The sequence below is a fragment of the Pleurodeles waltl genome, chromosome 3_1 (genome assembly GCF_031143425.1).
Source record: "Pleurodeles waltl isolate 20211129_DDA chromosome 3_1, aPleWal1.hap1.20221129, whole genome shotgun sequence".
NCBI lineage: Eukaryota > Metazoa > Chordata > Amphibia > Caudata > Salamandridae > Pleurodeles > Pleurodeles waltl.
In genome coordinates, this window is record NC_090440.1 from 1,966,269,184 (window position 1) to 1,966,296,706 (window position 27,523).

Here is a 27,523-nt window from a genome sequence, read left to right on the forward strand (position 1 = left end):
CTGCTCTGCACCGGGACCTCTGAATTGTGAGCACGTGGAGCTGGGCTGGCTCCCTTATATAGTCTGGCCCAGCCCACAAACCACACCCAGTCATGCTGCAGGGAAAGCTAGAAGGTCCTAGAAAGGGACCACACCCTGATACACTCTGTAAGCCTGCAGCAATACCTTGCAAATGAACATTTGCAAACATCATTAATAGTGGTTTCAAGGTAAAACTCTGCAATGCAAAAGGGTGCTTAGTTTTTTTTATTGAAAGGACTAAAGACTTTAGCCTGGAGGACCAGCTGTTCGTGGGGTATATTGGACAGAGCAGTTCATAAAAGAACAATCTCCAGGTGAGTCATTCTTTGTATCAAGATTTGCTACTCGTAGGCAAAGAAAGTTCCCCCTGAGGGTATCAGAGTCCATTCCACCAGGGCTAAGTCCATTACTTCAGCCCTGGCAATAGGGGTTCCAGTGGTGGTAATTTGCAAGGCAGCAACTTGGGCGTCCCTCCACACCTTCGCAAAGCATTACTGCTTGGACTCGGAGGTTAGGTGGGATGGCCATTTTGCACGATCTGTATTGGAGGACTTCTTGGTGTAACCAGGCAGGTTCCCACCTCTGAGTGCAGTACTGCTTTGGGACTCTATTCATAAGGTGAGGAATCCACAGGTAGTTGTATCCATCAGAAGAACAAGTTACTCACCTTCGGCAACTCTTTTTCTGGTGGATACAATAGCTACCTGTGGATTCCTCACAGTCCCACCCGCCTCCCCGTTGCCTGTCTGGTTACACTAAGATATGTGGTTGTATAGGTGTATGTATATATTAATGTCTTTTCCTGTATATATAAATGATGGTTTTGATTATATTGCATCATGGTAGTTTTATGTATATATGTTTTTATTGGAGTTATTGTGGGGTCGGTCCTCGCCTGTTCGCCTCAAAGGCACGTAAAAAAAATGGGTGAAACTGACATCAGCACGCTGGCGAGGACCTCTTTTTGGCATGGTGACGTCAGACAATCGCGTGGAGCCGTGCAATTGTGACGTCCTCGTCGACGTGGAGAGCTGGAAAGAAGATTTTCAGTCAGATGCTGGCGCATGGGTCAATTGATAAGGTGAGGAATCCACAGGTAGCTATTGTATCCAGCAGAAAAATTGTTACCGAAGCTAAGTAACTTGTTCTTCAAGGACAAGGCTCCAGTTCGACCTCAGCCTTCTCCACCACACTCTCCTGTGCTTCCTTCTACCCTTCCACCACTTACCCATTCTTCTACACCTATTACTGAACCACAGAGTTCACCACCACCACCTCAGGGAGATGATTTAGGGGACATCCCACAGGACATCCCACAGGACATTGACCCATGGGATTCATACAATCCAGATCCCATTCTGCCAAATGACCCTAATCTATGTCCAGCACGTCTATCACCTCCAGAAGACACAACTTCATATCAGCAGGTCATAGCAAGGGCAGCTGCATACCACAATGTCCACATGCACGCTTGACCCTATTGAAGAGGATTTCCTCTTTGACACACTATCACACATAAAGTCAGTTTTTACCTATGCTACCTGACATGCTTAGACATACCAATGATATTTTTAAAGAACCTGTTATGTCTAGAGTTATCACCCCAAGGGTAGATAAAAAATACAAATCTGCACCTACAGACCCTATGATTGTACGTGCACAAATCCCTCCTGACTCAATAGTAGTCAGCACAGCTCAAAAACATGCTAAACTGCAATCCAAAGGAGATGCACCTCCTCCTAATAAGGAGAGCAAAAAACTAGCTGCAGTTTGCAGGCACTTTTAACATGTTACGAGAGGGCACACTGGGACAAAACGGAGGATCTTCTCTTACTTCCCAGAGGAACACCAAAAAGGGCACAAGAGATAGTTTCTGAGGGTCAAACCATCTCCAACAATTCCATCAGGTGTGCAGCTGATGCCGCAGCACATGGTCTAAATACCTAGTATCACCAGAAGACATGCTGGGCTCAGGGTTCAAGCTATAAATTCAGCAGGCAGTTCTCACCATGTCTTTTGATAGAGAACATTTGTTTGGTCAAGAGGTTGACAACACCATAGAGAAGCTCAAGAAAGACAGACAGCAAAGGCTATGGGGGCATTGCTCAACACACACCACAACAGGGTAATTTTAATCACCCACAATTCAGGGGAGGCTTCAGACAATCTTCTACTGAGCCCTCCACCTCACAAGGCACCCATTTCTATAATAGAGGCTCCTTTAGAGGCTCCTACAGAGGTGCAAACAGAGGCGCAGAGGAAAGGCATCCACCTGCATAGGATTTGCCTCAACCGCATGCCAGTGACTACCTATGCTTTCCACCTGCCCACACCTCTCCAGTAGGAGGAAGATGTCTTTCCACAATGGTACAATATCACCACAGACCAATGGGTTCTCTCAATTACCCAATATGGTTACTGTCTGGAACTCACTTCCACTCCTCCAAACATTCCCCCTTGGATTCACAAACTCTCACAGAACATCTTACTCTTCTTACAAAGAGGTGCAATCCCGTCATCTCAAAGGTGCTATAGAACCAGTTCCCCTCTCACAGCAAGGGTTAGGAGTATATACTCCCTATACTTGCTCATACCAAAGTAGGACGGGTTACTCAGGCCTATTCTCTATCTCAGACCACTAAACCTCTACATTCTCTCAGTGCATTTCCATATCGTCACTCTCCAGGATGTCATTCCATTGTTACGGCAAGGCAACTTCATGACACCTCTAGATCTAAAGGACGCATACTTTTATATTCCCATTCATCCAGCACAAGAAAGTATCTCAGATTTGTCATTGCAGGGAAACATTATCAGTCCAAAGTTTTACCATTCAGGGTAACGACCGCCCCCAGTGTCTTCACAAAATGTTTGGCAGTAGTTGCAGAATACCTCAGTTGTCAACACAACCATGTCTTCCCCTACTTGAACGATTTGCTCATCAAAGCCAGTACCATCCAACACTGTCAGCATCACACTCTGGTCACAGTAGACCTCCTTCACACTCTGGGACTCACAATCAACTTCAATAAATTCCATCTCCAACCTTTGCAGAGACAGCTTTAACTAGGAGCAATTCTCAATGCTCAGTTAGGGTTGGCATATCCAAGCCCAACTCAAATCCAAACTTTTCAAGCTTCCATTTCTCAGCTACAGGAAAATCAAACTTATGCAGTCAGTACAATGATGCAGTTACTAAGGATGATGGCATATTGTATTGCCATTGTTCCCCATGCCAGACTACACATGCATCCCTTACAGCAATGTCTCTCTCGTCAGTGGTCTCAGTCACAGGGTCATCTCCAAGATTTAGTGTTATTGGACCGCCAGACTCACCGCTCTCTACAATGGTGAAATCCCACCAACCTATCTAAGGGGAGGCCCTGTCAGGACCCTGTGCCTCAAATCATTCTGACTACAGATGCATCACAGACAGGTTGGGGAGCTCGCCTCAACAACCTCACCATACAAGGAAATGAGATTCCATTCAACAAGCCTCCTACATCAATTACTTGGAGTTGCAGGTAGTTTTCCTAGCAGTCAAAGCCTTTCTGCCACAACTCTCCCACAAAGTGGTTCTAGTCCGCACAGACAACATGACAGCCATGTATTATCTGCAAAAACAGGGGGAGGGACATGCTCTTCACAGTTGTCCCATCTTCCTTTATCAATATGGAAGTGGGCAATTCACCACCACGTTAATTTAATGGCAGAGCATCTACAGGCATCGACAACCGGTCTGCAGACCTCTTCAGCAGGATGCAGCAACAAATCCACGAATGGGAATTCCACCCACAAATCCTTCACCAGTACTTTCAAAAGCAGAGAACACCTCAAACCGATTTGTTCACCACCGCAGAAAATACAAAATGCCAAATCTTCGCCTCCAGATATCCTTAGACCAAGGGCAATACTCTATGGATGAATTGGTCAGGGATATTTGCTTATGCTTTTCCGCCTCTCCTACTCATTCCATTTCTGGTGTGTGAACTGATACAAATCTCACTCACCTTGTAGATCCCACATGGGCATGTCAAACTTGGTTCGCAACACTTCTGGATATGTCCATAGTTCCCCATGATAAACTCCCCAGCAGGTAGGACCTTCTCACTCAAAATCAAGGTCAAATCAGGCACGCAGACCCCAAAACACTCAACTTTGTGATATGGCTCCTGAAGTAATAGAGTTCAGTTATTTAAATTTAACGCCAGAATGCATGGACATTCTTAAAGAGGCATGTAAATCTAAAACCAGACAGTGTTATGCTGTGAAATGGAAACACTGTACTCTACTGTACACCTAAACATATTAACCCACTCAAAGCCTCGGTCCAAGACATTGTTTATTTGCTGCATTTGCAAAAGGCAAATTTAGCCTACTCATCTATTCATCTTGTTTTAGCAGGTATAGCTGCTTAACTCCAAAACAGACAACATATCTCTTTATTCAGAATTCCAGTTATTAAAGCCTTCATGGAAGGCCTCGAGTCATTCCACCTAGAGTTCCTCCAGCACCATCCTGGAATCTTAATATTGTACTTACTAGGCTCCTGGGTCCACCTTTTGAGTCTGTGCATGCTTGCACCTTATTCCTTTCATGGAAAGTAGTTTTTTTTTTGTGGCAATCACTTCCCTAAGACAAGAGAGTGAACTCCAGGCTCGAACTTTAGAAGAACCATTTTTCCAGTTACACAGAGATACTAGTTCTCCGCACAAACCCAAAATTCCTTCCAAAAGTAGCATCGATCAGTCAATTGAATTACCAGTCTTTTTCCCAAACCCAGACTCGGTGGCAGAGAGAGCTTTTCACACACTAGATGTAAAAAGGGCTCTTTTGTATTATATTGACAGGACCAAGCAGTTTAGAAAATCTAAACAACTTTTTGTAGCATTTTCAAAGCCTCAAAAAGGTTACCCAATATCACAAAATAGTATAGCCAGGTGGATAGTCAAATGTATTCAAACTTGCTATGCCAATGCCAAACTCAAACTGCAGTTACCTATTGCCCCTAGAGTACATTCAACCTTAAAGAAAGGTGCTTCTATGACTTTTTAGGTAAAATCCCAATAGCAGACATATGTAAAGCTGCTACTTTGCCTACACCACATACATTTACTAAACACTATTGTGTAGATGTTTTAGTATGACAAGAAGCCAATGTTGGCCAAGCAGTGCTTAGAACACTTTTTCAAGCAACTCCAACTCATACACGCTAGCCACCGCTTACTTGGAGGGACTTCCTTACAGTCTATGCAAAGCACTGTACAGCCACACCTCATCGAACGGAAAATGTTACTTACCCAGTAGACATCTGTTCGTGGCATGTAGTTCTGTAAATTTGAAGTGAATCCTAGTTTGTTTTAATGGGATAACAGGAGTTAGCTTAGCCTCTGGCATGCAGACTCGTGCCCCCGTCACCTAGTGGCTTTTAACATACTTAGCCTGCTCTGTCTTAGCCCATTTAATTATTTAATTCATCTAAGATGGCTGCCTTGTTTATAGTTAGGCCACTTGTTATGCTTTGCATTATCAGAGCCACCGCGCTAAAGCGTCAAGATCGAGCAATAAAGACAAACAAACAGTAGGTGTTCACACTTAGGGATTTTCCCTCTCTATACTTTCGAGGGATTGTTTATAATAATTGCCGTCCCAAGCATGTCTGTTATCTATTGTTTGGGAACACACCTACGTCAGGGGTCCTGGTAGATCTGTATAAACACATCGTACTTTAGACAGATAATTAGAGAGATTCCGACCAGAGGGCACCTGGGAAAACAGTCTCTAACATGTGACCTTGGTCTTTGAATGCACAGCAAATGTAACGGAAGGAGAACGTGATTTACAGCCCTGTTTACAGAAACATAGAAATTCAGTGAGAAGGGCTTTGCAAGATGGACGGCGATTTCATAGCGCTGCAAGGATACTTTTAATTGAACATGCACACCAAACTGCACTACATGCAGGGGGTTATTGCACTACGTGCCTGACAAAAGGCAAATAAGCTGCCTGACATCAGAGCTGACCATACACCCGCCACAGTGTAACACAAGCAAGAAAGAAAAAAAAAATAATAGTCCCTCCATGAACAGATAAACACAACAAAGTGTAATGATATTGTATTTAGTTCCTGCTCCGGGGGAGGACCAAAGAGAAAAACGAGGAACAGAGGCAGGACTGACCACTAGCAAGAAAGCATTTTTAAATGACCGTAAAACAAACAAATGAAATGGCTTTAAGCCCACAAGAGAAGTATACTAAAGTATATAAGAGGTTGTACGCTTACCCTCAACCTAAAAAGGAGAATGAGGCAAATTCCTCTCCAGCGTATAAACTAGGTAATTCCAACCAAAACAAGTTGAGTAGCCATTATAATTTCAAGGTCCTTATGAATATTTGTGCTAGAAATACTAACGGAGAATGCAGGCAGAAATGTTCCTTATCATGTGAGATTGCAAAACAGCCATGGACAGATCACCTTGTGCGCAAACACCCAGTAGGGACATGTGAAGAGATGATTAGGAGAAACTACAGGATTTGAGCTTTCTGGGTGCTTGGTGAGACACTCCCTGGGAGAGGGATTTTACATTCCACTTCTCTGTGCATTACAGGTACTCCAGGATGGACATGGTGTTCCTTTCTACTCAAGTAGTGCGTGCACTGAGTGATAGGTGTGAGAACAATGGTGATGACCGATCATGCGCCAATATGAATTATGCCCAACAAGGCCCAGTAGAGAAATAAATTGGAGGTTGGGTAAATACATACTCCAAGATGTGGCCAGCATGGCTTAAGTGTCTGAAGCTATAGATGATTACTTAGCAAGTAATACCATAAATGACCCTTCCAAAGCAATGTTTTGAGATGCTTTAAGGCTGTAACTAGAGACCGACTAACCACCATAGCCAATAGGGAGAGCGGATTAGTGCAAGCTCAACTACATGCAGAGTTGAAACGGACTGAAGATAGACATGAACAATTTGGCTCTAAGGCAGGCCTCAGAGCACTTATTAATGTTAGAGCACAACAATGAGCTCTTCTGGTTGACAAAGCAGAGGGGGTCCTTGTTACATTAAAAAAGAAGGTATATGAGACACGCAATAAAGCAGACCATCTGTTGGCCAAAATGCCTAGTGCTAGAACAGATAGTTGGACTGAGAACTGCAAGTGGGGATTTGACAATAAGATGAAATCAGATAGGTGCAAACGATTTTGTACCTTACGGGAAGTAGTTGGGATCTTCTGTTGAAGAAGAGGAGATTCCGTTAGCTATTTAAAAAAAAAAAAAGATAAAGCATCTTTGCCATATATCTTTAGCAGGGAATTTTAGAGAGCCTACCCTCCAAAACTCACTCTACTTCTTAAAAAGGTGTTAAATTCATTCCCGGGGGTCAGGAAGGATTAACACAATCAGAGAGGATGCTGCTGCCGTAGTAATCCTGATGTCTGGGCCAGACCACTCAGATTGTTCGGCCTATAGATGAATCGTGTTATTGATCTAGAACAAAAAAATTTACATTATACACGAGAGCCTATTGGGATGTGTCTTGGGGCGACAGCCCTTCAGCACCATCCGAAGGTTAGCCAACCTCATTGAAAAGGTGAAACATAAAAGATTGAAGGCAATGCTGTTGGTGCTCGATACCAAAAATTATTTTCAGCAGGGTGGATCGGACCTTTATGACTATAATACTCAAGAAATTCAGGTTCAGAATCACAATTATAAGGATGGTAATGGTGGGTAGTGAAGCCCAGATACTATGGAGGTGGTGGACAGAATGTCTTCAGGGACCTTTAATCTATTGCCAGGTACCAGACCGGATTGCCCCTTCTCATCATTGTAGTATGTTGTGGTAATAGTCCCTAGCTACGAAGGTACTTTAATTTGGTGGGGTACCGAGGTATGGCCTTTTGAAGAATAGAGCAGAAAATGTCACTATAAGCAACAGGATGTGCTGCTATAATTTGGTGATCCAGAGATGTCATTATCACCATTGCTCTGGGTGTTTATGGATTATAGTAAAGAATCTGGATTATAGGTAGACAGCCATAAATCGGAGCTTCTATATCTAGATTGTGTGACCAAACACATACAAGGTTTCAGATGGGTACTATTCAAAATCACAAACTCAGCAATACAATATTTAGGTGTGCCGTTAACATCTTTTCTTGTGGGATGGAATTCTGCAAACATACTGTTCCCCTTGCAAGATACTGAGACAGATCTAAGGAGAAAGGAGGTCTTGGTGTGGCAGCATAGCAGAATCTAACATTAACATAATACCACGACTACTGTACGGATCCGCATAGATACCAGCATTGGAAAAGCCAATGAGTCTTTTCTAAGTGAGATCAATTGGCTTTGTGAATTTTTTTTTTGGCATGGTGCACAAACCAACCAACCTGCACAAATTTAGCAGGGAGCAGAGAGGGCACACAAAGGATACAGGTGGTGGTTGTTGTTGTTGGTTCTGCTTCCTCATTAAGAAGATCTGTCTGTGAATGTGACACGGCAGCAGGATTCAGGAAGTCACAGTTGGAAGTGAATAGTGCTGTGAACATAGAAGAAGGACATTTTTGAAGCGAACTGCTCTGCTCTCTCTAATCTGGCGACCATCTTAGAAAGGCAAAGTTTCATAGTTTTTAAAAACTTTCACAGAAGATCTGAGTTTGGCAGCCTCAGGTGGGGCCAGCGAGGGCCCTGTGCAGGGTCACACATCCCACGACGGACGACCCTGGGTGAAAGCACTAAGAGAACTCCTGAGAGAATTCCTAGTTGCAGTCTATTTCGATCCCCCCTAGGACTCCCAGAACTGCCCAGGACCGGAACGGCGGCCTAAGGCAAGTGCACAGCATTCTGCAAGCAGGGTCAAGGTGTTTGGGCTCCAATAACTTGAAGCTAGGCTGCAGGCAACCTGTCTTTGACGGAAGCGGCTGGCGTTAGGCCAGTGCGGTTTGTCTGTACCGTGTTGCTGTGCTTCTCCTGCTCCCCCTGTCTCTCCTGCTCAATCCAACTTAACTGGTCTCTACTATTCTTCTCTTTTTCCATAAGCTGCAAGTCTTCAAGTGTAGTACTGACGCCCCTCAAAAGGGCTACAAGCGTTTCTAAGAACTTATTACGCTGAGTCACATCTCCCTTTGACCCGAGCTTTGCCAGATAAGGGTGGACTTCTGGAGTGCTTCAACATGAGGTCTGGTAAAGTAAGGAATGAGCATCCAAACCATCAAAAACGCAAGAAATGCTGCCGCAGTAATGCTATTTTGCCATCGACCCCTGAAAAGTGGACTTATCCTCTTTCACCTACCACAATTACAGCGGCCACTTCTCCACTGGCTACCGATCCGTCCAACCCAGTCACTTTGAAGTCTCAACTCTCCGTTGTTCACACATGCCCCTCAAAACTTCGTGAATCTTCGCTTCTGGATTATTTCAAGAAAAAACCTAGGTAGGAACCTCCGGCAAACGCTGCGGAGAATGCGCTGGTGCCAGCCTGGGGCGTCTCTTCAGAATCTGCAGTTATTGATGCCCTACCTATGGCTTGTGGTTATTCTACAACAGTGGCTCAAGTTCATTGTCCTGCTTTATTCGCCTTCTCTCAGTCAGGATCAAGTATGCCATTCGCAACCCTATGAAGGCCAGTCGGCCGTGTCCTTGTCAAAACACGATCTTTCGCCAATTATTATTTCCAGCGATCATTCTTTCAACGTTGGAGAGTGGGAGTCCTCTTTGGTAGCCTCTCCAGCTGTCCTCCCTCGGCAGGAGGGGCTGGCTGTGAGTTGTCACGTTCCTCCACAGGACTGCAGTATTTCTACGTCATCTAGTCCACCGGCAGCCCAATGGATTCGTAGTTCAACTGGCAGTATTCATCCAATGTTACCAATAAGGTCCTTTAGCGGGGCAGGCGACCCTAGCTCTCAAATGGAGCCTATCAAGGGCGAATTTAAGGACCAATCGCTCCTTGATCTTTCCTGTCTTCAGCATGATTCTTTGAGAGGGGCTGGTAGGGTACCCAACCCTGTGCCCTCCTCTTTGGTTGCAGCAACTGACTCTGTTTGTTCTCAGCTTTTGCTAACTCTTCAATCCACTGTTTTGGCCTTGGACTATCATTCTGATAAGTTGGACGTCCAAGTTAATTTGCTGAATACACTGGCCTCTTACGTAGCTGGTATTGATTTAAAAAAAAAAAAAAAAAAATCTTAACCAGCTTATTTCCAGAGCTCAGGTGAGCTACAGTCTTGCCCAACCCACATGCTGCTGCTCTCCAATTATTGAAAGTCTTTCATCATTGCCCACCTTATGAAGTTCGGTTCTATGCGAAATTAAGAGGTTATCTCCAGCTTCTGCGCCGGTGGTGCCTCAGCCGTATTCAAGCACCCATTCTGACTTGGCTCAGGATCCTATCAAACCAAAAACATTGGACGACTACTTCCTTCCAGTCAAAAATGCAATCTCTATCAATTCTTCTCGGCTAGCTGCTACAGGAACTTTGGTGCATGTTACTTTGGTCAGTCGTGCTCCCAAGATCTCTCCCTTACCTGAACCTGAGTCTATGGTGCCTGTCATTGCCCCCCCCCCTCATTCTTGCTCAACCAGCTTCAACACATCCAATGCCCCTAGGAGTTGATCTTGGGGCTCAACATTCGCTGAGCAAGAGGGGAAAAAAAAAAAAGACTCTGCAAACATCAGAATAAAAGGCGGAGCCAATCACCTCAAGGATTCCTAACTAAGGACAACCGCTGGCCAGTCTTGAGGCATCGCAACACTTGCAGCCGCAGGTGGTCCACAGGGTGCCACGATTGCCCTGTTCTCAGTTTACCCCATTGGTTGGTCCTCCTCCCTCGATTTGAGCTTGTTAAAGATCCATCTGCTGCTGTCACAGTGCGGGGAACTGAACCTCCCTTCAAGGACCCTTTGACGGTGGTTGAAGAAGGCAACTTAGGTAATGTATTTGTTGTGATATAGTTGTTATAATAATAGTTATAAACTTACATAATGTTAAGGAATCTATTCACATTAATATAGCGTTATGGTAATCATTGTATGGGATGGTATCTTCCCTAGTGCTTCCCTCCTGTGTAGGATTTTGGGTCAATTGGAATGTTGGGAGAGAGGGAGGTCAGTTGGCTTTGTGAGGAAGGACCTGTGAAGGGAGTAAGCAGTTGGAGCAGTGGAGTTGGAATAAAGTCTTACTTGAATTTCCCTGGTCTTCGACTTTATATCACTGGCGACGAGTTTGTGTGTGAGGGGACATCGCCAGCTCCACCCCTCCTGTCATTGTTCTCCAACTGTTATTTGAGGACTTCGTAAGTTTACTACAATTAAGCTTTCAAGCACGGCAAGCGGCTAGGTGACGACGGTTGTCATCGTGAGTACCGATTAAGCAGCTTTCATTCCTGCATTGGTTGATCTTGAAGGATTTCTTCAGCGCGTCTGTCAAGTAAACGCGTTCGTTTTAATTTCAATTTCAAACATGAGGTAAATTTCAGCATCGGCGCGCTTCGAGGGACCAGCATTCTGCTCGTATACTGATAACTATAATTAGCGGGTCTGTCAAAGTATATTTGTTTTCTGTGACCTGAGGTAACGGGTCAGAGAGCAGGCGTCTAAGGAAGAGCATTCCGCTCTAATTACGGCGTGTTGAAATTGACTAGACGAAGGGGATAAGGATAGTGCGGCTTTCCTGATCTGAGGAAACATTTCTGCCGAGCTGTGGTGTCTAGGAAAAGCATTCCGCGCTAAGTACTGTGAGCTAAGATTGATTAGACGAAGGCGGTCGCCATCGAACGCTCGACTTTTCAATAAACACGGCTTTACAGCTATGAGGAAACATTTCTGTCATACTGACTAAATGAAGGCGGTCGCCGTCGAACGCTCGAATCCTTCAGTCAACGCGGCTTGACAGCAACATTTCTGTCATATTGCACATTGGTTAAAGACATTAGGCGTTTTAGTTAATGAATAAGCCTGTTAACACGCTGACAGGCACAGCTTAAGTATTCTTGTGCACAGTTTTCTCTGCACCAATTAACTAACAAAACGCTGGTCCTGGTAAAACGCTGACTGGCACAGCTTGAGTATTCTTTAAATAAAAGGCACAGCTTTCTTTATGATTATTTTTTATTTTAATATCAGCATAAATATACTTCTTGTTTTCTTCACAATTATACATGATGTATGTTAAAAGTAGTTAATTGTGATTCCACTTAGTGTATTTCTTTGCGATTTCCTTGCAGTTCTTTCCTTTGGTATTATTATTATCATAACAACGCGAATATACTTTTACAGCTTAAGGTACAGCTTTACAGCTTAAGTACAGAAGTTAAGTTAAGTTAAGTACAGTTAAGTACAGGTTTACAGCTTAAGTACAATTAATATTAGAGTAAAGTTTGTTGGTACCAGAATTGATTCAAGTACAATGGCAGCTGCAGGCATGTCTCAACCAGTACCTTTTCTCAACGAAATGGGGGAACCAAACGTGCCATGGAAAGAATGGATAAAAATATTTGAGTCTTATTTAATTGCTATTGGGGGGGATAAATTCAACCCAATCAGGAAACAGCACATCCTGTTACATAATTTAGGTACCCATGGCAGGAAAATATATGAATCCCTACCGGAACCGCATATTCCTGATGGACAAGTGGATGAGTAAGTCACTACTTATGTTAAACTTGAAAAACAGTTTGGGGATAGAGTTAATGTTGTTCTTGAACGCCACAAATTTTTCTCTCGCGTCCAAGGTAAACAGGAAAATGTAGTTAGTTACATTGCTGCATTAAGAGGCTTATGTTCATTGTGGGATTTTGGAGAATTAAATGACTCCCTCATACGAGATCAATTGGTCCGTTGCACAAATAACATTAAAATACAGGAGAAATTACTTCAAAGACAACCTGATTTACAAGAAGCTATTGAGATAGCAAAATCTATTGAGCACACGGCCATTTGTCTACAAGAGATCAGATCCTCCTCTTCTGTTGAACTGGTAAATGAGATAACAGATAACACATCTAGTGAGAATGTTCTTAAGGTGAAAACTGGTGATAAGCCTATACATAAACAAGTTGGTGTCAAGAGTGGGCTATTGTGTTTCCGTTGTGGGAGTAATAATCATTTAGCTAATTCTTCCTTTTGCCAAGCAAAATCAGCAGTTTGTAGGAAATGTAACAAAAGAGGCCATTTTGCTAGGGTATGTAAGAATCATTCTAAAATAGAATCTGATAATAAGAAATGGGAAGACAACTCCCAAACAGTTAAGAAGATTGTACTTCAAGTCAAAGATAGAGATACTGCTCCGTCGCAATATCCTGAATGCACTATATCAATCAATAACAAAAACATAAGAGTCTTTGCGGATTCATGCTCACCTTTCACCATAGTAAATGTGAATGATTTCAAGCATGTGAAGAGTGACAATGAAATTGAGTTAAATAAACCTGATGTCAGCCCTAAGGGTTACAATAAGGATCCAATCCTTCTCAAGGGCATGTTCAAAGCGGTCATTTCTTTTAAGGGCCGGTCTACAGTTGGAAAAATGTACGTAGTGGAGGAAGGGTCTAGTTTACTGGGATGGCAACATCAGAGAGAACTTGGAATAAGGTTAGACCCTAACGATCCCGAACAAGTTTTAATGGTAGACAACTCTAGTAATAAGGAACACATTTTTCAGAAATTTCCTGAAATTTTTTGTGAGGAATTGGGCCTTCTTAAAACTTTTCAGCATAAGATCAAATTGAAGCCTAGTGCTAAACCTGTGATACACAAAACCAGATCTATTCCACATTTATTGAAAGATGCAGTCAAAAAAGAACTTGAAAGATTGGAATCTCAAGGCATTATACAACCTATTGAATGTTCAGAGTGGTTAGCCCCCATAGTTGTTGCAAAGAAAAACAATGGCAATGACATTAGGATATGTGTGGACCTTAGAGACTTAAATAGGAACATCTGGGTGGAAAGGCATCCACTTCCGAGGATTAATGAATTATTAAGCACAATGGGCGAAGCAGGTTACTTTTCGGTTCTCGATTTGTCGAGTGCATATCACCAGGTACTTTTACATCCCGAATCCAAAGTTCTTACTGCTTTTACCACTCCTTTCGGATCTTTTATGTTTAATAGGATGCCTTTTGGGCTGGCCTCAGCAGCAGCAGTTTTTCAAAAAATAATGCAACACATTTTAGGTGATGCTAGGTGCACACTTTGCTTCCAAGATGACATTCTAATTTATGGAGCTAATGAAGAAGAGCATAATAACAATTTGACGAATGTATTGAATAAGTTAAAAATAGCAGGTCTTACTTTGAAAAAAGACAAGTGTCGTATAGGAGTTAATTCTGTAGAGTATTTAGGGCACATTATTTCCAAGGACGGATTCAAACCCAAATCCTCACTGGTGGATGCAATTAAGAAGGCAGAAGCTCCCAAGAACAAAGATGAATTAAGATCCTTTTTAGGCCTGGCAGAATTTATGGCTAAGTACGTAAAAAATGTTTCCTCAATATCATTTGGCCTCAGGGAATTACTCAAAAGTCATGTCCCATACAAATGGTCGGAACATCATGAAAATGCATTCAAAGAGATTAAGTTAGCTATATCTAATGCTCCCTACCTATGCAGTTTTGACCATAAAAGGAAAACAATCCTCACCACGGATGCTAGCAAACGTGGTTTAGGTGCAACATTATCTCAGATTGTGGATGGAAATGAAAGAATTGTAGCTTTCGCATCTAGGGCCTTGAGTAAGGCAGAAGCAAATTACTCTGTAATAGAGAGGGAGGCTTTAGCGTGTTATTGGGCTATCAAACATTTTAAATTTTTCTTATGGGGCATTCAATTTGACCTGAGAACTGATCACAAACCGTTGATTTATATTTTCTCGTCCAAAGGATTTCTTAGCAGTACACCTAGAATTGCTAGGTGGATTTTAGGATTAGAAAATTTCTACTTTAAAATGGAATACCTCCCTGGCAACAAAAATACAGCTGCTGATTTCTTATCCAGAGTTCCGTTAGACCTTAAAGAGGACTTTGAAGTCGAGGAATTTCCGGTTATGATGATCAATGTTCCTTCAATCAGTAAGGAAGAATGGGTGTCAGCATCTGAACTTGACGAGTCATTAAATTTGCTTAGAACCAAGGCAAGGGATGGGTGGCCAACATTGAGGAAGAACGTTGAAGAAATCATCAGCAATTACTGGGAAGTGAGGTACGAAATTAATGAGCATGACAATATAGTATTTAGGAATGATAAAATCATTCCACCACAAGATCTGAAACTCAAGATTATTAAGTTAGCTCATGAAGGCCATTTAGGTAGAAGCCTTACCAAAGCTAGATTGAGGGAAAGGTTCTGGTTCCCTAACATGGATGCTATGGTGGAACAAGAAGTTAAAACCTGCTCAATATGTGCACTTAGTGACAAAAGTAAGATAGTTCACAAAATCCCGATTTCTCCGGTCAAAATACCAGATAAACCCTGGACTAAAGTAGCCTTTGATATCATTGGTCCTATCAATATTCCAGGTGTTAGTAAAAGATTTGGCTTAGTTCTGATCGATTACCGGTCACATTGGATAACCACCAAATTAGTCAATCAAATAAATACTGAGGCAGTCATTAATTTTTTCAAGGACTCCTTTGCGGTGGAGGGTATTCCGGAAATTCTCATCACAGACAATGGAGTTCAATTGACATCCTGGGCAATGAAGAACTTCCTTGAATCTATTGGTGTAAAACACCTTACTACAGCACTATATTGTCCAAGAGCTAATGGGCTAGCAGAAAGGACAAATCGTATGATCAAAGATTGCATTCAATTAGCAAGTATCAATCACTTGAATGTAGAAAGTGCTATCAGGGATATGTTATGGGCATATCACACCACCCCCAATTCTGTCACTAACGTTTCTCCATTTACAGCGTTGAAGGGCAGGAAACCATGTACCAAATTTTTTCCTGTCTGGTTAGGAGGCGGGGATAAGTGTAATTATTCCACCCGTCTTAGCAATATCAAAATCTCCGAACATCAGGACAAATATAAAAGCAGGTATGAGACCACACAAGGAGTAAAAAAACAGTATTGGAATGTCAATGATCAAGTGTATATAAAGAAACCATATGGTGGAGTACAGGCAGGTATGAAAGACACGAAATTCATGGGCCCATTCCGCATTAGTAAAGTTAAGAAAAATGTAGTGATATTAGATAATGGTCAATGCTGGAGCATGGACAGACTTGTCAAATTGTCGGTGAATGATGAAGTAGAAAAAGGGAGCGTAGTGGAAGAAGCTGCGGTAAAGGGTTTGGCAAGAAATTCTCCTAGAAGCGAGTTCCAAAGGAGGTTGGGATTTCGACACATCAAGCCTCCACTATGGCACAAGGACTATGAAGTGACCACAAATATAACATAAATGAACATATTGATGAAGTCAATCCTTGAGTTGTATCTGTGGAATAGTATATGATATCTAATTGTAATTTGAATATATATATATTGTAACTTGTTTATAATTATTTACACACTGTTATTTGTTATATTTTATATGGTTAGGCATATTAACATCATATTATAAGGTGAATGTATTAGTTCTCAAAATTCGTTAAGGGGGAAGATGTGTTGTGATATAGTTGTTATAATAATAGTTATAAACTTACATAATGTTAAGGAATCTATTCACATTAATATAGCGTTATGGTAATCATTGTATGGGATGGTATCTTCCCTAGTGCTTCCCCCCTGTGTAGGATTTTGGGTCAATTGGAATGTTGGGAGAGAGGGAGGTCAGTTGGCTTTGTGAGGAAGGACCTGTGAAGGGAGTAAGCAGTTGGAGCAGTGGAGTTGGAATAAAGTCTTACTTGAATTTCCCTGGTCTTCGACTTTATATCAGTATTGGATACAGTAGCCTTACTTCGGGGAGGTGGAATGCCTGCCTGCTCCACGGTCACATTGTCTGAACCCAAAACTGTCTTTGGAAATACTGGTGGTAAGGCCCTGGCCCCTGGTTCTCCTAATTCCCTTAAGTTGCCTTTTGATAACATAAGATGCCTTCCTGCAATCCTGTCATCAAACCTTCAGTCAGTTTGTGCAGACATGCCGGCCCTGGTGGGCCCTGTAGGCACACACATTGTAACGGATCAGTTACAGCTCTTATACCCCCTGCATCCCCCAACGACCTCATTGGGGGGGTATAACCTCAATACTTGTGTTTATTCCTGAATATCGTTCAAGGGGGCCACATGACATTTTGAATAGGGGGAACATTTTGAGGCTCTTCAATGCTGTTTGGGATCTTAATAACATCGGCTATAAGGACATTGTATCTATTGAATTTCTGGACACAAGCGGGTCTAGTTCAAGAGAGTCCACACTGGTTTCCTTATTTTCTGCCTCAATAGCTCAGTCCATTTTTTTCTAAGAGAGACCGATTTTTCTCATGGGGCATTACAATCGTTCCTTATAAGGAGTCTGGTTATCCTGCATTACTATCAGAACTTCAACGTCCAACGGCTCCCACAGTATTGAAGCCTTTATCAATTTTGAAAGGTGCTCTAGGTGAAACCTCTACCTTTGATGGGTCCCCTTGCACTGGTCTTGGTTCCCAGGGGCCATCCAATTGGGACTGGCTGCCCTCCACCCTCCTGCACGGGCATCCTCATTGACCATCACGGGTGGGTGGGTTTGGGACAACATCTGGATGTCTGTCCCTATGCTCTTGGAACATCAATGGGATTGTGCATAAGTTTGCCTTGGCTGATCTCTTAGCATTTTTGAATAGCTATGATGTAATTGCTCTTCAGGAAACGTGGGCTGAGACCAGCTGTCGGCTGTCCGGGTATTTAGAAATGTGGAAACCTGCTCTTAGAACGAGCAAGAATGGTCGTGCCAAGGGAGGACTGGCTTTCTATGTAACTGTCGAACTAAATGGGAGTATTCTGCCACTGGTTTGGGATAATTGGATTCAGGGGTCAGTCATTAAGGATAGGACTGTACAGCAAACCCTTATAGTAGTTAATGTTTATATCACGCCTGGCATAAAGGATAAAAGGGGCAGGTTCTTTCGACTGATGCGGATTATGGGCAATCTAGTTGGGGAGTACCCTCGTGCCAATTACTTCATTACCGGTAATTTTAATACAAATTTGTTTCAAGACACAATGGAGGCTCTGGACGGCCCTGATCTCTGTAACCGCCAGTTAATTCCCGAACAACTGAGGCCTCAGGGCTGTTAGCATTGCCCATTGGGAGAGTGCACAGTAATGCACCTTAATGGTATGGTCTTTAAAGTCCTGAATGGGTGCTTATGCGACGATGTGCCTCCCCGGTGGACAAGATTGGATGGTCGATCCTACTCCTATTAGATTACACTATTACCACAGTTTCCCTTTATCAAGATGTTTTTGATTTTCCCTCAAAGTGAGAGTGACCACCGTCCACAAATTGTATCCATCAAATCCAGATTTTCTTTACATTATGTTATGTGGGCAGTGGCTGGTGGCGTCTGCTCTGAATCTTTAAAGCGCATGAAATGGAATTCTTCTATTGGCAGTATAGTGTTATCTGAATGTATTAACTTTTTTGATTCTGAGGGAGCGGGTTGTGAGTCTCCAATTCTGTCTTGGGCCAAACGTTCCTAGCTTTTGTTGTCAAGGTTTCACCGACCTGCGTGTAATCGTGCTCCACCCCGGTCCTTGGTCATTTCTAGGGAATCCAGGAATCTAAAAGCGTGGAACAGACTAGTAAGGGCACTCAGGAAAAGTCCTAACTCCAAGTGTTTACTTATTAAATATAAACAATTGAGGAAAGACTACAGGAAGGCTGTTTATGATGACCACCAGTCCCACCTTAATCAGTTTTGGGCTAAACGTTTAAGTGCAAGCAAAGACTTGAATCCTAGGAAATTTTGGTCTCTTATTAACAATCTAAATAGAAATCAAAGAGTCATTGGCATTGCCAACATTTCTGAAGGACTTCGGACGTCTTATCTGACGACCCACTTTTCTGCAAGTAAGTCGGATGGGAAATCATTGAAAGTGGGGGCTTATAGCCCTAATATCGCTCTGTCTAAGACATGTCCCATGCCCTTTGGGTCACCAACTCCAACACAGGGGGTGAAGAAGTCCTTTCAATTACGCCTTCCTCCTATTATCTTGAGGGCTAAGCAATTTGGAGCTCCCGGCCCCAATGGTCTCCTGCAGGCACTGTTCAAACTGGATCCTCTCTTTTGGGCCAACCATCTTGCCCATCTGTTTCAGCACTGCCTTTTGACTTCAACAATTCCTGAGTCTTGGCAGGGTGCCATTTTTCATTCCTTGCATAAAGGTGGTTCAAGGTCAGATCCCGCTAATTTTAGGATGATAGCCCTGCTGGATAACGAGGCAAAGTTGTACGCCAGTCTTTTGTTGCAAGATCTTTGTGCCTGGGCTGACTCAAAGGCCCTAATTCCTGCTGTTCAAACAGGGTTTTCTGCTGGCTCAGGCACGTCGAGAAATTTGCTACCACTCTCTATTTTGATCGACAGGACGATTTTATCAGGCTTAATGCTGAATTGCTGTTTTGTTGATTTTAAGGCTGCCTTCAACCGGGTCTCCCGGAGCGCTTTGTGGGCTAAACTGCAGAATTGGGGTATCCCCCCAGTACTCCTTGGTGCCATCATAGATCTTCATACAAATACTTGGGTCTGTCTTAAGCTCGGTGATGGGTGTTCACTTTCTAGGAAAATCCCCACCTTTTGTGGTGTGAAACAGGGCTGTGTGCTTGCTCCTCTTCTTTTTAATTAGTCTATTCCAGATCTATCAACGTCTCTGGATGTTGTTAATTCTCATTCCTCTAAGATTGGTGGCCTTAGGCTCAGTCATCTGCTTTATGCAGATGACCTTGTACTATTTAGTTATACTAAGATTGGCCTTCAACGGCTGCTTAATCAACTTGCATCTTATACTTTCGAGAATCAACTGGAAGTTAATTTGCTTAAAACCAAAGTGGTTTCCTTTGGAAGGAAAAAAACTTTTAGGTTTCAGTTGGTATTATAAAAGCTGTAAACTTGTCTCTGACCAGTCTTACAAATATTTAGGGGTGCATTTTGATTCTAGGGTCAGTTTTGTTAAACACAAGAAGGAGATCGAACTCAAAGCTGTGGCATTGCAGGTGGCGTTATCCAAATGATCCAAAGCTTTAAGAGGGCCTACCTTTCTTCCCTTAATGGAAGTTATGAGAGTAAAGATTATCCCTTCATTGGTCTATGGTCAAGAAATTCTGTTGGGCAAAGGTTCCTGCCTATTAAATAGGCTGGTTAATAAAATCTATAAGAGTGTCTTCTACGTTCCGCGCCTTGCCTCACCTGTGCAGGTACGGTTGGAATTTGGGCTTCCGGATTTGGCAGCAGTTGGTGCTGGTGCTTTTTTGAAGCTCTGTCATAAGCTGCGCAGTGCCACAGATGGCCGTTTAGAGGCAGTCCTGTGGCAAGAAATCAGTAAGTCCAAATTGAAGGGATCATACTTCCACTTTTTTGGCCGAATGCAAATGTCGACTGGGCGTTGATGATCTCTGGTAAAGTAACACCTCCCATTCTCTGTTCAATTAGGCTTAAAAAGGCTTGTTCAACAGTATTCGTATCACTGATTGTTCCCTCCTTGTTCAACGGAAGCATGCCTGGTCAGTAATTAATTCCTTTAAGCCAGGTTTGCCTTCTAGCTTCTTTTCCTGTTCTTATGTGTTTCTGTTGAAAAGGGACTTTTTGGCCTTAAGGATGGGTGATTGGTTTTTTTTTTAAACATCTACCTCAATGGCGTCTATCTTCTGGGGAAGTGGTGAAATGCAGAGGCTGTAATGATGCGGAGGAGACTCTAGATCATGTGGTCTGTCTGTGTCCAGCTTTACTTCATGAGCGTAGATCTTTGCTTCGATGCAAATTGAATGAATTGAGAATTCACTCCTGTCGACAGGCTATTATTCAGTCTCTGGACCATGCTAACTCAATGCTAAATGTGTTACTCATTAAATTTGTTAAAATTGCTCAATCTAAATTTAGTGGCACTGTGAGCAAAGGATAGGCAGGATTGGAATTTGCTCTTGCCACGCCGTTGCTGTTGGTAAAGTTGTGGATTTTAATGGCACATGCTGGCACTCATTGTAGCTTTTTATTTTTTTTTTTTTTATTTTTTTTTTATTTTTTGCACTTTAGGGCCCGAGCTTATGTATTTTATTTTGTTATGCATTATGTAGAATTCCGGGCTGGTAGTTTACTCTATTTTTATACTTAGAACTGTTTTTATATTTTTAGGTAGGAATGCTTTCTTCTTATTATGTGTGTTCTAATTATGATGTGTTTTAGTAAGTATTTAGCTTCCACTTGTATTTGCATTTCTTTTTCCGTCTGTCCAATTGTATTGGATTTTATTATCTGTACAATAAATATGCCTTCAGTATTTAAGGTGATGGACCTGCTTACTTTCCTATGTTCCGGCTGGTAAATGTTGGTACTTGCTCACTAGATCAGAGCGACGGAAGGCCACATAGGCTGTGTAGAAATTGAAAACCCTGTTCAGTCAGCATTGGAGTTCTTTTCTTGCCCACCTCAAGACCAGTGCTTGATTTGTAAATAAGTTGCCGGTGCCCAAAGCTCTCTTAAACACGTGGCTGCTGCAATTAAATGTGTGAACACTGAATACTCGGGCAGCGTAATCCTGAAGCCATCTCGGGCCTCTTTAATTGATTTAGAGCTGCTCCCCGTCCCTTCAGCTCACTCTTGCAGCTTTCTGCTTTCTCCTGTTGTGAAGTTTTTTCGTCTTTCTCTTCCTCCGTCTTTCCCATACGTGTCTTTTGCTTGCAGTAAAAGCTTGAGGTGAAAAATAAGCGCCGGCCCTCAAAGATAAGTGCCGGTGCTCCGCACTGGAAACAACAAGCACAAATTAAGCATGGCTCAAAACTATATTAAAGGCATGTATATTCTACATACATCTTTAAAACAAACTGAACTCTCTCTAGTACTTTAATTGTATAATGCATAAAGTCCATGTTCATATCTTTTCTTGCGGTGTTTGCTTGCACTTCATTATGGTGCGCCCTCACTGTGGCCCACTAACTAGAGAGATGCACTGTACTGAGCGATCTCGGATGGAAATCTAACACTCTAGTCTTGTGTTTGCAGGTCAATGGCTGGGATATGACCATGGTGACACACGATCAAGCAAGAAAAAGACTCACGAAGAAAAATGAAGAAGTGGTGAGGCTGCTGGTGACCAGGAAGTCCCTCCAGGAGGCTGTGCGCCACTCCATGCATTAGTAGTTTGATAAAGATCGATAAAGGGGAAGAAGCAGGCCCCAAAGGCGACCAGACCAATCCAGCCTACTAGGCACTCTAAGTGCCAGAGCCAAGCAGAAAAAGGCTTCAATACAGATTCATGATTTTCTTTTTTTAGGGGGGCAAAAGGGGAGGGTGGAAATTACTAATGCTTTTTAAATACCTTTCCTGTTCTTTGGCTTGATGCTTAGTAACAAACCAGAGAGTGTTTTATCAATTGTTAAAGAATGATGCAATTGCATTTGATGTGAAGGAGAAATCATAAAGGAGTGTTCGATGATGGAAAAGGGCTGCTGGTAGCCTGTATGTGCCCTGTTTTTTACTTTTGCCGTTGAGGTGCTTATTCAAGGAGGATGTATTTTGAAATATACATTTTAACAAAACGGTCAGATTCTTGTCAAAGCAGTGCGCTTCTTGCATGGGAGATAGGATCCCAGTGTAGTTCCCTCAAGCAATGAGACAGACCTCATTAGGATCAGTTTTTACCCTAGGATGAGACAACTACTAGGCTCCGATTATAGGACACCACATTCCTAGGAGGGGACAACCACACCGGCCTGTATGTACAGGACACTGAATGAATTTAGGTGGTTGAAAGGGAGTGGTGAAAACACAAAGTTGACAACTGTTGAGTAGCCAGCCTTGCCCTCTCACCCCTTACCTTCTCAGGCTTGTTGGAATTTCTAATTTACAGCTTGCTACAATAATGTGATCTAATCAAAATACTTCAAGGAGCAGAGCCGGGGTTTCTTTTCTTCAAGGCCCTTGGTTTAAGCAGTGAATGAGTTCTGGGCCCTTGCAGAGAGGTGGGCAGATGATTGGTCTGGGTAGTTTAGATTTTAATTTGAGGAAGTGCCATCACAGAGCGGAATGTAATTTAGTCAAGGCTGAACATCTTGCTCTGAGTTGATCTGCTGGATTGGGTTTTTACTAGATCAGAATCCTCATGGAGTGGTTACTCCTTTCTGCACACGATTTACCTACCCTAATTCAGTAATACAGTCACGCCCTGTTCGCTCATTTAAATTATTGACAGATGTACATTTTCTCACTTGTTTCCAATCCAGCAGTTGTAGTTATAGCATTAATCCCATAAGATTCGGGCATGCTGGTGGATAGTGCCAGCTGCAGCAAGAAACATAAAGCATGGACCTAAAACTTACAAATATGTTTTCTTTTGAGTGGACGAGGCATACATTTTTGTTCAGGCACAGTGATGAATACGGTGAGAAAATAAGTTATGTGCCCACATTTCATTCCATTGTAGTGATGTCCAGGTGGTCTTGGTGTCTTCCCATTCTGGTTGCCTGCTTGTCTGTGGATGACAACTGTTGTAGCGAAGCAGTCAGATGCTCGCTGTAAAATGATCTGATGCTACCAGTAATTGTCCATTCCCTCTCTTCAGGAGTGCCCAGAGTAGGTTCAGAAGGGTATGATCCATGGCAGATTTTCAAGATGTATTTAGGCAGAATTGCTTTAAATGGGCCTCAATACATAATCTGTGGTTATCCTGGAAATCTGGCATGGATCTACTCTTTAGACTGCCCTGCTCTCACTCAGTGCAAATGACTTTCCGTCCTGTATGACTGGTTGATTTAAAAAGGTGGATTAAGATGCTCTGGAGCAGTCACACAGTGGAAATCACACCCATTAGATGTGTCTAATATGCTGGCTTTGGAACTTGGAGACTAAAGTTGTGGTTCCGACATCTCCACCTCATCACACTGCATGATGCTACTCCACTCACTTTATTACCTTGTGCCGCAGTTCCCTCCTATCTGAGCTGGTAACACACTAGTGACTGAAACTAAGCAGATTTGCTTTTTAACCATGCTAATCATGATAAGGACCTTGTCTAGGCTGACGGAAACAGGTTTGTGAGATCATTCATACCAAAGGATTGTGATAACTGTGGTATTGATACCTAGGGGCTATTTGTATTCGTTTTATTTTTTTGGGCTTCCCTGCTTGTAACACACTAACCCTGAGCGGCCTCGTCCAGTGTATTGAAAGACTGTTTTGAATATCTGAATTGGGGTTGGCATTTTAATTGTGTACTAGTAGCGGACCAGCGTGCTCTTGACTTAAACGTTTCTTGAAATGTTCTAGAAACGTGAGAGAGCCTGTTTTTAAATTGTGCTTTTTAACCAATTGCTCTTATAACTAAAAAAACTATTGCCAATAATTGATTGGTGTATATTGTGGATCAGTTAAGGTGGTGTATATTGTGGATTGGTTAAGGTGAATTTCTCAGAAAATTATGTATTTCTGCAGCAGCGGCCACTGCATATGTCAAAGGAGGGCGGGAGCGACGATGGGGGAAACAGGAAGGAAAAAAAAAAAACAGCCACTTACCGGTTTTCCTCGCCGTCGTCATCACTGCCTTGATCGTCGCTCCTCTTCGTCTGGTGTCCTAGCATGCACTGGGACAACAGCACAGGCTCCCCAGCAATACTTGTGCTACTTTAATGCTAAACATAGCAGGAAAGCAGGGTTGGGATGGGTCTGAGCGGCTCAGACTGCCGCTCAGACACAAGCCTGAGGTCTGTGCTGTTTCTCTAGCCCGGCTGTGTATACAGCCAGGTTGGAGAAACCTAAGTGCGCATGTGTGGTTGGTCGGCCTCAGATGGCGGGCCAAAGACACATGCGCACATAGTGCACTCTCCACTCCTCCCACCTCCTGTGGCCCAACCCGCCCCTCCCTGTACACACAGGTGGCTGGCCCAGCAGATGAAAAATGATGAAAAATAAAACAATACGAATCTAATGTTTTATTTTTCATCTGCTGGCTCAGCCAGGGGGGATGACGCCCCTCTGCCACAGCGGAGAAGCCGCCCCAGTATTTCTGTGATTGAAACCCCACGTTCTCTGCAAATCCACCCCCGAGTGCACATCCTTCTACCATGTTAAAGATGTCTAAAAAATAAAAATATAAACATGATTCCGACAATGCATTGGGTGTGTTGTTGTTTAGGCCAGTTTAAAAGCATCCTCATGCTGATGGTACGATTACATTTGTGTTTCTGAATCTCCAGCTATTGATTTTTATAATTTATTGTAAAGCTGGGCTTTAAAGAAGGGAACAAAAGATGAATGTTTATTTGAGAAAATTGGAGGCTTCCACATTTTCAGAGGATGTACTTTAAGAATTTCAGATTGTTGATGTGGGTGAAAACAATCAGGCCTTTGGGGTTGAACTGCAAACCCAACCTAGTGTCCCTCTACCCACCCACCATCCCCATTTCTTTATGAACAGTCCAGCTCGTCCTCTTGCGATTTTGCAAAGGGGCTCAGATCGCTCCCCAGCCACTAAAACGTGCTGCAGTTTAGAACCATGTGATGCTACTCTTAAACACAAATGTGTAATTATGTATTTGTTGGTATCCAGCAAATAATTAATGGACAATTTCACAACACTGTTTCGGACCTGCTTCTGATTTTTCAGCCAAGCTATAAACCAAAATGCCAAATACCTGTGTATATTTTTATTTTCTTTGCAATAGATCTTTGACTAAATTACTGCTTTATTGTGTGAGAATGTTTGATGATTTTAAATCTTTAAACCTGTAACAAAAGTTTTTTCTAATCAACAGACATTGATACAGTATCTGTGTCATAATTTTTCAAAAATCTGCACAGAGGTAGAATGTAACTGGTGAGAGGCATTAAACCTTCAAGCCAAATCTAAGTGCCTCAAGTGTTGAAGACTTCCCTGAAACACTAAAATATTTTTGTATGAAGATGGAGCGGCACAAAAACTGTCCAGTGCAAGCATTAGAAGCCTTTTGAGTGATGTGCACCACTCGAGCGCAACTGACGCTTTCCAAATGCTCCCTCATCATTAAAGAAATACATCGATTTTGTGGTTCTTCCCACTGGCCGTCACAGGTGTTAATGACTATTTATATAGCACACACTACATACAAACTAACCTGTCTATAGGACCTTAAATAATAGGTGTTATTAACAAACCTAATTGTAATCTGGTAGGTCAGAAGCTGATTGTGCCATCTTGAAAACCTACCCAGTGACCAGTATTTCATGGGGAGGCGCTGTGCCTGTGACCACTAGTAATTGTCATGTAAACTGCAGTTATGTGACGTGTCATGTTTGGTAATTTAGTAAAGTTTTGTGTTTTCATCCAAGTGTGTGCCTTCTTGTTGGTACTTACGCTGCTGTTTTGTACTTATTTCCTTCTAATATTTTCTAAATACAACTTCTCTTTGCATAAAAATAAAAAATAAACTACTCGTGCTTGTATTTTTTGTTATTTATTTACCATAAGAATATTTCAGTCTTTAATATGGGCTCCGTCATCTGGCGCTTTGTAGGAACGTCTAGCAAACTCGAAATCACTCTAATGTATTTGTATCTTCTGAGTAACAAGAAGTGCGGTTTTGATGACGAGTATGATTTGCTTTATCCAAAGCTGATTAGAAAGAGTGTTCTAATCTGTAGCTATGTTTAGCTGTCAGGCAGTCACCACGTTGTGTTTTAAGTCACTATTATATTATCATAGTTTGGTAATAACCCCTCTTCAGTTTAATTCATTTCAGAGCATAGAAACCGATTACAATTGATGGAATAAATGTGCTGATTGTAGATCTTCGATAAAGGCCTGTTTTTATGTAAACTGTGACACTTCATATTTATTATATTTTAGCTTTTACCCAAAGCACTGTCTGAAAGCCAAACTGTACAATTTAAGAACTGCAGATAGACGCCAGCATGTGCTCAAACCTCATTAGACGAGGCCCCTTCTGCAGTTTCTTCAAGGAATGGAGTAGAAGCACATTTGATATCAATAGGAAGCCTATTCCACAATGTGGGGCCGGTAGAACAAATGTACAAAAACGGAAAGCAGCACTATGTGTTTGAGGGCCAGACAATAGAAACTTGGAAACCAAATGAAGAGCCAGAGCAGGGCTATAAGGAGATACCAACCGTCGAGCACAGATAAGGAGGGGTGAGAGTGTGATATTTGAAAACTATGGGGGTGATTATGACCTTGGCGGACGGCGGATGCCGTCCGCCAAGGTACCGCCGCCAAATGACTGCACCGCGGTCAAAAGACCGCGGCGGCCATTCAGACATTTCCTCTGGCCCGGCGGGCGCTCTCCAAAAGAGCGCCCGCCGGCCCAGAGGAAATGCCCCTGCAACGAGGACGCCGGCTCAGAATTGAGCCGGCGTAGTTGCAGGGGTGC

The 27,523-nt window shown here is 42.7% G+C and overlaps 1 protein-coding gene across 1 annotated transcript in view; it reads left to right on the forward strand.

Moving 5' to 3' along the window:
- Positions 1–26,569, forward strand: part of TAX1BP3 (Tax1 binding protein 3) — a 168,335-nt gene extending 141,766 nt beyond the window's left edge. Inside the window, exon 4 of the mRNA XM_069226342.1 lies at positions 22,167–26,569. Coding sequence (XP_069082443.1) covers positions 22,167–22,301 — 135 coding nt within the window. The 3' untranslated portion in view covers positions 22,302–26,569. The remainder of the gene's footprint in view (positions 1–22,166) is intronic.
- The last annotated feature ends 954 nt before the right edge of the window (positions 26,570–27,523 follow it).